We start from the raw sequence: 12,207 nt of genomic DNA on the forward strand, positions 1-12,207 counted from the left end.
TCTGCTTTAATAAAAGTCAATAGAGAAGCCAAATGATCTCCTGGAAATACTTACACCTTTGATGTTAATCATAGCTCCTGGTGGTCCAGGAGGCCCAGGGGGACCAGGCAAGCCAGGTGGGCCCTAAGGAGTAAAAGGAAAGGAAATTGATTACTCAAAAACTTCTGGGAGGGAAAGGAGATTTCTAAAAAGAAAAAAATATTGAAGAAAGGAAGATTAGAACCAATGAATATCCCTATAATCAGGCTTAGACCACTATTTTAGGAGAGCTGAGGAACTGTCCTTGGTCTATTGAAATAACCTTTGAATTGGTTTTCTTGTCTCTAGTCTCTCTTCTCTATAACTTCTCCTCCACCCTGCTAAAAAAAAATAATCAACATTCCTAAAGTCCAACCATGGCATTCACTTGCTCAAGAAGCATCAATGATCTCCTCTTGTCTTTCAGATAGGAGCATAGGGTTATAGACCACAAGCTCAAAGAAGTCTCAGGAGACAGTTAGCCCATTCTCTTCATTTTATAGAAGAGGAAACTAAGACTCAGAGCCTCGTCAAAGGTCACACAGGTAATACGTGGCAAGAGTGAGATTTGAACCAAGGTCATTTGACTCCAAGTTAATAGAATGCAAAGTCTTCTTTCTGGCATTTAAAACTTCACCATCTGTCTCCAACCTACAGATCTTAAAGCCTTCATTATCCATTTCCAGGCTTGTTTTGTAGCCTGATTTCATGTTAATCACTCACCTTTGTGTCCTCTAGCTAAGGTAGTCTAATTCCTGCTCCCCATCCATGACATTTGGGCCATCTAAGTGGCACAGTGCATAGAGCGCTGGGCCTGAAATCAGGGAGACCCAAGATCAAATCTGTCATCAAATACTTGCTAGCTGTGTGACCCTGGTCAAATCGCTTAGCCCTGTTTGCCTCAGTTTCTTCATTTGTAAAATGAGTTTGGAAAGCTACTCCAGTATCTTTGCCAAGAAACCCCTGAATGGGGTTATAAAGAGTCAGATGTGACAGAAACAACTAAAAAACAACAAAATTCCTGCCGTTCTATTTCCTTCCCTCTATATCTTGGCCCAAGTTGTCCAGTCCTTCCTGTCTGGAATGATCTCCCTCTTCACTTCTGTTTTTTGGAATCTTTAATTAAACAGAAAGCATTTAAGAAACTCATCTCAGGTGCTGCCACCTCCAAGTGCTCTTCTTCCCTTACCATGAAATTTATTTGTATTTATTTTGTATATATGCAATGTTCAATCCATGTTGCTTCCCTCCTATAGAATGTAACCTCCTCAAGGCAGGGACTTTAAAAAATGTATTTGCATCCGTAAGACAGTTCCTGTTAATAAATACCTTTTGAATGGCCAATATGGAAAGATATATTTTGCAAGACATCATATGCATAATGGGTATCCTATCACTTGCCTTCTTAATGGGTGAGGGAGGGCTTGAGGGAGGATGAGAATTTGGAATTCAGAATTTTAATTTTATTTTTTAATTTATTTAAATTTTTTTTGAATTAAGAATTTTAAAAAGAAAATGTTAAGAAATGAATGAATAAATGCTTGTTGAATGAATGATTAGATGATGGAGAAATGAGGGTCCCTTGGCAACTCTTCATGTTTCTGTGCCTCAGATGGTCCAAACTTGGCTAGCTGATATGTTTTAGGTTCTGTTTATTTTTGTATTAAATGTGAACAGTTAAAAATCTGACCAGAACAAAATTGCAAACTGAAGGCTTTCATTTTGAAAAAATATATTAAAATTAAAAATATATTAAAAATATAAACTAGAGCAATAAATTTCACATAAACTTCTTTAAATAATCGAAAGTAGAGTAAACTTCATTGAAATCTGTTTAATATAATTGAAAATATGATCATTTCAGAGTCTTTCTCAGTTTCCATTTTGCTATAAAAATGAATGAACCAGAAATTGTTTCTTAAGCTCCATTAAAGTTTCCTTCTTACCATTTATTTGCTTCTAATCTTTAAATTCTTGGCAAATAAATTGTATTCTTTCTCATATCTATCAGTTCCTTTGAAATGTATGGTAAAAACTCTATTTTGAAAGGTACACATTTATTTTGCTTTTTATAATTACACAAAAGGATTGCACCGACAAGAATAAATGAAAAAAATATGAAAAGAAATTTAACTTGTTTTCTAATAGAAAAAAGCAATACAGGGAAATTTAGTTATTTTTTTAGTGATTGATTTTGGGAATAAACATCATTTTTTAAAGTTTAGTTCAAGAGATTTTTTTAAGGTAACAGATCTTTTAGGGAAAAAAATACGTATATATTTTTAGAGAGGAAATAGAGGTAACTTCCAGCATAGGATTCCCCAGAGGGCAACTTAGATCTTAAAAAAAAAAATTTAGACAGGAAATAGAGATAACTTTCAGTGTAGTATTCCCCAAAGGTCAATGGGACTTTTACCTAATGTTTTCTGGGTGGACTTTTCAGACCAGGGTGTGGGTGTGTATGGAGAGGGGAGAAAAGAGGAGGAAAAAGACATTGAGCAACAGTGGCCTTGGGCTCCTGGAAACATAGCCTAGTGACCCAGCATCATGGGAATTTTCTGGAGTTGTGTGTAGGTGTTTTCACATGCATAGGATGCAGAGGAGGGAAACAAGGGAAAAGGAGAGAACAGCAATGACCTACCAACTCTGGAAAAATTGTTTAATACTTTGTCATCATGGGAATTTTCTGAGTGTTTTTTAAAATTTGATTGGTTTTGTTTTGTTTTGGAGACAGTGTCTGCCTCTGATTATATCTAAAAATCATTGAGGAAGAAAATAACTTTAAAAATGCATGTCATTAATTTAATCATGTTTACATATGAAATATTTTCATAGATGAATTAACCTGAAGAAACTGATACAAATTCGAACACATAGTTCAACTATCAGGGCTCTTCAGGGAAGCAAGATGGCCTTCCAAGTGACAACTGAGTGCTTATGAGGGTCAATCTGAAGAACAATAATTGGGAGCAGCTGGCTGGCACAGTGTATTGAGAGCCAGGTCTAGAGACAGGAGGTCTTGGGTTCATATCTGATCTCAGACACTTACTAGCTGTGTGACCCTGGGCAAGTCACTTAACCCCCATTGCCTAGCCCTTGTGGCTCTTCTGCCTTGGAACCAACACACAGTATCGATTCCAAGGCGGAAGGTAAGTGTTTAAAAACAAATCACAATAATAGCTAGCATTTATATAGTATTTGTTTGTGGCAGGATTCAAACTCAGATCTTCCTCATTCCAAGTCCATCAATATTCACTACATTTACCTAATTGCCTAGGTAAAAGATAGGAAGAAGGAGTTTCCAGAAGTATTTAGGTTCCCTTGTTGTTTTATTCCTTGCTGATGGTTTGCTAGAGCAGTAGTCTTTTAAAGTGTATGTGTGTGTGTGTGTGTGTGTGTGTGTGTGTGTGTGTGTGTGTGTGTGTGTGTGTGTATTATGGTTTCCAAGGTACCATAGCTTGGTTATTAAGAGATCAGAGATGAGGAAAATGAGTCACATCCTCCTTCATTCCCCTAAAACTTTCCATTGTCTCTAACATTAAGTACACCACTTTGTTCAATACCTTCCCCATCAGCCACCTACCATATCTGGCTTTCCATGGGTACACTGAACAAGGACCCACTGCTAAGTGCAAGAAGGAAATAGCCCAATGCATAACCCAGGCACCTTCACTCAAATTTCCATCAGCAACACTATCTTATGGTTTTCCTAAACCCCTTCTCTCTGCCCACTTCACCACAAATGGTAGGTTCCAGAGCAATGGATTATAGGAACATCCTCTATATACATGCACACATATAGATATATGTTTTTTATACATATATCTTTTATTTGACAGGTTGTCACTTTATTCTCCTGTTCTACTCCCAACTAACTAGACTTCAAACTTCCCTATTTCTATGGAGGGTGCCACCAACTTTCTAAGTTTATATGTTCTCAACATCTTTATTCTTGATTCTTTAGCTCAGCTGAAAATGTGTTCTTCAGTATTACCAATGATCTCTTACTTTCATTTGGTGACTTCTTTATAATGATTTCTACACAAATAACATATGTGTCTGAACACACACAGATACATATACCTGATTGTAATCTCCCTCCTGAGTTTATGCCCTGCATCATGAACTGCTTAGAGGACATTTCTTACTGGATATCTCATCAGCACCTCAAATTCAACATGTCCAAAATAGAACTCATTATCTTTTCTCTTAAATGTACCCTTCTGAAATTCACTTTTTTTGTTGGTAGCACTATCATTCTTCACACTATCATACCCATTCCCATTTTCAACATTCTTTCCAAGGTTCTCAACTTTGGCATTATCCTTGACTGTTCATTTTTTCCTCACTTCACATATCCATTCAGTTTCCAGATTTATGTCATTTCTCCTTCCACAATATTTTCCCCATTTATATATTCTCTACTCAGTAGTTACCACCCTTGTTTAGTACTTTATCACCTTATACCCAAACTGTTATAATCACCTCCTAAATGTTCTCCCCATCTCAATTTTCTTCTCTGCTTCAATCTATCCTCCATGTAGCTGCAAGTGATTTTTTCCCTTAAAGTAGATCTAACCATGTCATGTCTCCCTAGAGGATCAAATATTATTTCATTTATTTCATCAAGAGAATTTATCTCATTCTCTTAAAATCTCTTTTTGGGGGTTTGTTTTCTTTTTTCCTCTACAACTTTGAATTTTTATTTTTTAGAAAAATTTTCCATGGTTCCATGAGTCGTGTTCTTACTCTCCCCTCCACCTTTGGGGGTATGTTTTCTAATTTATATAATATTTATTATAGTAACATGCATATAACTTATAAATGAATAGGTATGCATCTCATTGATACTTTTTTTAATCTGGTAGAAGTATATAATAAAAAAATCAAGATCACCATGCTATGCTGCATTAAGGATGTTCATGACACTGAACTCTAATCCACCATCTTCCCTCTTTTTATATTTCAAGTTTGGTTACCTCTTTGAGGTTCCTGATTGCAACCCCTACTTGATAATTTGGTTTCTGTGTGTTGACCCCAAACTATTCCCTGTCTGCAATTAGCCTGATTAAGCTGCTTCCCAGATATTAAAAAAAAAAAAGCCCTTTTAAGTGGTGCAGCTAAATAATGAAGTCCAACACAGGAAGTGTTGGGTGGTAGACAAAGTCAGGAGATATGAGTTCTAGTTCCAGATCTTGGGCAAATCAGTTAAGTATTGTGGGCATTAGTGTCTTCATCTTTCCAGTGAAAAAGTTGACCACATTACTAATTAAACTCAGTTTAGTGCTAAAGTTCTGTGAGATGAATAAATAAATTTTGTTGTACAATGATTTTCATCTAAATTTAATTTTATTTTAGAGACTGTGAAAAAGAAATATGACCCCCAATAAGATAAAATAAATTTCAATTTTAGGGGTTCTATAGATATACCAATGGCAACTTCAGTCAATTTGTCATCCTCGGTATATAAAATTAATACAGAATCACATACTACATTACCCACTTTGATCATTTAAAGAGAGTAACATTCTGAATGTATATAACTTAAACCAGTGCATAAATCTGCCAATTTGATGTATATGTTTTCTAATTTTGATAAAAACTCAGGTAGAAATTATGGGAAAACAGACAAAAATGACCTTAGATTTTTTTATAGTAATAAACATTTACATAGTGCTTAGTGTGCTAAGATCTTTACAAATATTATCTCATTTGATCCTCACAACAACCCTGGGATATAGGTGTTATTATTATACACATTTCACAGATGAGGAAACTGAGGCAAACAGATTAAATGATTTGTCCAGGATCACATAGCTAGTGAGTATCTGAAGCTGGATTTAAACTGAGGTTTTACTGACTCCACATTCAGCACTCTATCCATTAGGCTAATACAAGAAACGAGCAAGCAAGAAAACGAGGAGACAGTGTGGCAGAGATTATTCCATGTATCAATTCTGAACTAGTATTATTACTGAGAGTATTATCAAGAAATCTAGGTGCAACATTAAGGACTTCAAGGTTTGAATTCTTATTAAAGAACCATAATATTTATATTTCAAAATCTGCTGAACATTAATATGGCTATAATGAAAGATGTTGAAAAAATTTTAGACCTTGAAACATAGTTAAGTGGATATATATATGTATATATATATATATATATATACATACATGCATGTATGTATGTATTAGGTAATGAAGGCATTTAGCAAGGTATATGACAATTTCAATGGCTTCCAAGATACTTAAAGATGGAAAAGCAGCTTAGGATAATGGAAAACTCATTGGATTAAAAATTTAAAGATTTGAGTTGGAATTCTGACTCTTCTACTTTCTGGCTATATGACCTAGAATAAGCTGTTTTAGCTCCATAGTTTTCAGTTTCTTCTCCTGTAAAAATGAGAGAATTGGTTTAGATGATTTCTGAGATCTTTTCCACTCCCTGAATTTATGTTCTATGAAAGTAGGAAAAAATAAATGAATTTATACTATTAAAATAGTTAATTGAAAGTAAAACCTAATGTAAGATCTTAGATTTAGAGGTAGAAAGGGACTTGTGAGCTCACCAAATCCAGTTCCCTTTATTTCAAGGTGAGAAAAGAGGTCCAGAGAAATTAACTGGTGTTATAAAATAAATTAATATGACTCTTCTTGATATTGCTATGCTCCTAGGGGATATTGGTTTGGTAAGCTGTGGCTTTTGTATTCCCCTAGGTAGCTGGTGCAGGGGGATCATTGAACCCTGTCACCGTGCTGGATGTTATAATGCCCTATTTCTATAACAGTGCCCAGGCAGGACCCTTAATGGTCAGGTAGATGGGTAACCCTTTCAGGTCCCACCTGGGGTTGGATTGATTATTAATATTGGGCTCTATTAGCCTTGGATAATGTTTTCATCTGACTGCATTGCTCCCTCCCCAAGGGCCGTGATGTAATGACCACTCAGGAAGGTACTTAAATAAACTTTATCTATAGATGTTAAATAGGGAAAGGAATAATCAGGAATGGATTGGGGATAGGAGACCCTGAACTATAGCTATAATCAATAATCCCTCAGGACTGTAGGCTGTTGTTCAGTTAGCTGGAGCTTGTGGTTTCACACTCCTCTGGTTCAGCCTGGCCACCACCAAACCAGGGAGGACAAACTGCTCAGTTGGTACAGATATTGTGATTTCTCTCAGCTTCCCTGTTCTCAGTTTGTGGTGTCAGCCTGCACAACCTTTAGGAAATAATTACCCTTCACCTCCCTCTGTTTCTTCTCCTTCCTTCCTCCCGGTTACCACCCGGGCCCAGATACCTAAATATCTAATGATGATCAAATGCTTAAATATCTAGGAGATTCAGAGAGGATCAATGGTCCAAGCTCAAAGACCTAAGACCTGAGCCTCCAGGACCAAAAGACCCCTCCCAGATGACAGTTAGGGTATTTTTATCCTCAGGCCAACTGCCTTTCCTCCTGTCCTTACGGCATCCGGGAACATTCTGATGTCTTCCAATTGTCTCCCTTGTCAATCAAGGTGAAACTCAGAGTTTGAATATAACACTGGTTAGTCCTAATCATATAGATAATAAGTAGAAGACCTAAGATTTGAACCTAAGTCTTCTGACTTCCAGTCCAGTTCTCTTTCTAGTAGACTGCTATGCCATACTTTATGTCTCTTTCAAACACACAACTGGGATGAAAACATCAGTTTACTATTTGTATTGTTTGTTACTCAAAATGGAGAAGATCATAGAATACTAGAACTATAAAAGATACTGATTAAAATAAAAAACTTGTAAAGAACTACATGAGACAATAAAGTGAAATGAATAGAAACAGGAGAACATTATACACAGCCACAGAATTAATTCTGGAAGAATAAATTGTGAATACTACTTCCAGAAAGTGAACAGAAAGGTTAAATATGAAAAACTTCATTCATAGGTACATGTTGGTCACTTCGAGGATGCCTTTAGTGATATGGGGATGGTGGGAAGGAACTGGGACACTAGTGGACAGGATTTATTATGTAGATATGAAGAAAAGTAAGCCAAACATATGGGAGTTTTGTGGTTTCATTCATGCACTGTCTTCTTTTTCTTTGTTATGGAAATGCTTGCTTCATTTAATTTTGTATCATCAAAAAGGGATCCTGGAGCCTATTTTGATGAATAGTTTCATTTTTGGTTGGGATCTATGAAGTCAGAGGCACTTTCCATTTTACACATCAATACACACTCAATCAAACATTTTTTAAGTGCTTCTTGTATGCCAGGTACCCGTGTACTAGGAACAAGGGATACAAATGAAAGATGAGATTGTCTTGCCCTCAAGAAGTTTATATTTTCCAAAGGAGGGCAGGGATAAATAAATACCCCACAGCAAATAGGTAAGAAATATCGAATAAGCACAAAGCAAAAAAATGATGAAGCTAAGATGCAGAGGGCTGAAAGAACTTGCCTGATGTCCCTCATGGATTAATATCAGAGCAGAGATTCAGACTGAGCCCGCGGAATTCGAGTTGCTAAATCCTCTCAAGAGAGAGAGTAAATGTGCGGTGGTAGCTTAGAAAAGAGTGAAATTCGTTTTTAATGAAATGGAAGACTGCTTTAAATTGGCTCCCAGGGTTCCAACACGCTGTATTTAACCCCTTCGGGAGCTCATTCTCCGAACGTAACTGTCGTCCCCTCAGAGAGCCTGGGATCCTAGGGCTTGACAGAGGAGTCAGGAGGGCAAAGAGCTGGGGATTTTTTTACCAGAACCAGCAGAGGGCAGCAGAGAGCCACCTGAATCTGGGTATGAATGGAAGCCAGTCTTCTCTTCCTGGGGACAAACTCTGGACCAGGGCAATGGTAAAGAAGAAATTGGGAGACCAGTTATCCTGGGAAGCTGGAGAGCAAGCAAGTGGTGGGGTATTTCACTACGTGATCAAAGCAAAGGGGAAAGTCTAGAGAGTGAAATTTGGCCCAGGAACAGGCAGAAGCAAGAAGAGTAAGTTGTTGGATGGGCAACACAATTAGAACTGACACACTTCCTGCAGGCGGTCTCTTGGCACCAATCGCCCTGATCTTTAAAAGGACATCTCCCAGCTGGTCCCTGATACGTAGCCAGGTCCCGCCAGGTTGCAAATAAGGTCCTTTTTGCCAACCTAAAATGACTATGTTATTTATGGTTGGAATGCAGTCCAAGGAGGAGAATGCCAAAACCAAACCCTTAAGGCAAGTGGGGTTGCAGAGGAGGAGAAGAGACGGTTGAGGAAGGAAAGAGGCATCAGGATTTGAAAGGGAAAAGAATCAATTTATCAAGATAAATTTAGGAACTTAGGAATCAAGAGGAGTTGGGGAATAATAGATTCAAGAAGCATTGACTTGGAATTGAGTAATGAATCTAAGAAATGAGGTCACCAGTAGATAGCAGGTTGCCTGGAAGCCTTTATTCCCTGGGCATACCTAGTCATGTATATACTATTATGGCCACTGTATATATACTGTCAGATTTGGTGGGTGTATCAGTTAGTTTTGCCATATTATTATTTTTTATTCTTTTGCTATACATCATAACTCACTTGATAGGGAAAGAATATTCTCAGAGTGAAAGTAATATAAAAATAAAATACATTGATATAAATTTAAAATTTAAAATTAGTTGTGGAATAAATGATACTGAATGCAAATATCTAGATTTAAATAAATGGTCCTAGCTCAGTTGCATGCAAACTAATTATATATCAAGTTAAAAAGTATCTGAATTTCAGAAGTATATAGTACTATCCAAAAGTTAAATAATAACAATGATGACAATAGCTAACATTTATATAGTGCCAATTGTGTTCCAGGCACTGTGCTAAGTGCTTTATAAATATTGTCATTTTATTCTCGCAACAACCCTGGGAGGTAAGTGCTCTTATTATACTCATTTTACAGATGAGAAGACTGAGGCAAATGGCTACTAAATGACTTTCCCATGGTAACACAGCTATCTAAGGCTGGATTTAGAAAGGCATCATTGATCTCATCAGGTATCAGAAATAAGAGAAGATCTAGGCCTAGAGACAGGAAGTCTTGGGTTCAAATTTGTCCTCAGGCACTTCCTAGCTATATGATGCTGGACAAGTCACTTGACCCATTGCCTAGCCCTTACCATTCTTCTACCTTGGAATCAATACACAGTACTGATTCTGAGATGGAAGATAGGAGTTTAAAAAAAATAAAGACAGTAGGATTCATTCATCCAGACATAGGTACCTTCCCTAAAGAATCTCTCAGGTATCATACTGGGAATAAAGAAAAGGTTCTGTTTCTGGTGAACTGTACAAGTGTTTCCATCTTTACACAACCCTAAGACTTAGGTGAACGGAAATAATGTACTTATTACATGCTAGTCTCATGGCACATATAATACTATACATGCCATCATTCACTACTTTACCATGTGTCTGCTATGGCATTGCTAGGTATGATTAGCACCCTTGGTCTGATGGACATACATAGTATACAAATCATATTTTGCGTGATTCCTTTGTTATTATGCTTTGTTATACTACAGCAAGAAGCTAGGAAAGAAATAAATATAAAAGCGGTTATTTTTTTTTACCAGAAAGAAGAAATGAAAGATGCAGGAAGTTCCTGGGAACTTTGGAATTCTTTTATGAGATCATTTCACAGATAGTTGCTGACTGCATTTACTGTTACATTAAGCATTGGCTATAGTCTTCTAATGTCCATATGCCATATATAGACTATCAAACAAAAAATTGGTCATAGAGACTTTGAAGATAGAATCTAAAGTATTCAAATAGGCAGTATGCTGATATTGGGGACAAGCAAAAATAAACTTTAAAGATTTGAGATTCAGGAGGCAAGGAAACTAAGGGACCTGTCCAGTGACCCAAAGATATTTGTGCTATGTTTGTATTTCTTCCAGAGGCTATCCACAAATATGTTTGTATCAGATATAAAGTATTCTCTCTGCTATGAGAGAAGGTGAAAGGGTTGGAAGCCATCCTTCTTTTTTTTCTTTCAAGTGTTTCTGGAAAGGATGAAAAAAAATGACCTGGTTAGAATCAAGAAAATTACTAAAAAGGTGTAGAGGAATTCAAAGCAATGTTAAGAGTTGGAGAGTAGATAAATTTGACTCAGAAGGGGGAGGGGAGAAGTAATTGATGTTATATAATAGATATAAGGCTCCCCTCTCCCCTAGAAATTGTGACTGGAACAGCTAAGGAAGGAATGGTACCTTATTTTCTATGAACTGATAAGGGATCCTCAAGTGTAAAGAAATCCTTTGCTAGCTCTAAGATGCTAAGTCTTGTCATGGTACTTAGCAACCCTTTGCAGAATGATAGGGTGTTGGCTGCAATGTGATATAAAAATGGGCACTTAGGAGTTAATTCTTTCTTCCTATCATATACATTGTGGAGAGTTTATCAGAACTTAGTAACATGCTGACTTCTGCCTCCTTTCTTGTTATTCTTGTGGGGATAAATGACACCGAAAGAAGAAACTTTGAAAGGGTCTCACAATTGCAAAGTCCTAGGGTACAAAGCTGAAGAACTCAGAGGCATGTATGTTGTATCTATTACTTCCATCCAATGACAGTAAGGACTTAAGAAGATTTAAAACAATACAAGTAAAGTAGAGGTAAAAACTGGCTAGGAAGATAGTGTGGGAAAATAAGATTTGGGATTTGGGGACCACAGTTTAAGATACAGTATTTATAAATCATTGGCCATAAATTTGAAAAGGTTTTGAACAAAGAAAACCAATGCAATCAAGATTAGAAGGAAAACAACAAACTGGGGGTGGGGGGACTACAACAAACTTCTCTGATAAAGGTCTCATTTCTCAAATATATAAAGAACTAAGTCAAATTTAAAAGAATCCAAGTCATTCCCCAATGGTTAAGTATGAATTATGGGATTGAATGAAAGGATATGAATAGGCAGTTTTCAGATGAAGAAATCAAAGATATCAAAAATCGTATGAAAAAATATTTTAAATCACTCTTGATTAGAAAAAATGCAAATTAAAACAACTCTGAGGTACCACCTCACACCTATGAGATTGGCCAATATGACAGTAAAGGAAAATGATAAATGTTGGAAGGAATGTGAGAAAATTGGGACACTAATGCATTTGCTGGTGGGGTTGTGAACTGATCCAACTATTCTGGAGGACAATTTGGAATTAAGTCCAAAGGCAATA

The 12,207-nt window shown here is 36.6% G+C and overlaps 1 protein-coding gene across 1 annotated transcript in view; it reads right to left on the reverse strand.

The window, feature by feature from the left end:
* Positions 1-12,207, reverse strand: part of COL15A1 (collagen type XV alpha 1 chain) — a 218,515-nt gene that overhangs the window by 49,396 nt on the left and 156,912 nt on the right. Inside the window, exon 25 of the mRNA XM_044658323.1 lies at positions 55-123. Within this exon, the coding sequence (XP_044514258.1) occupies positions 55-123 (69 nt within the window). The remainder of the gene's footprint in view (positions 1-54; positions 124-12,207) is intronic.

The sequence above is a fragment of the Gracilinanus agilis genome, chromosome 1 (genome assembly GCF_016433145.1).
Source record: "Gracilinanus agilis isolate LMUSP501 chromosome 1, AgileGrace, whole genome shotgun sequence".
Lineage (NCBI taxonomy): Eukaryota > Metazoa > Chordata > Mammalia > Didelphimorphia > Didelphidae > Gracilinanus > Gracilinanus agilis.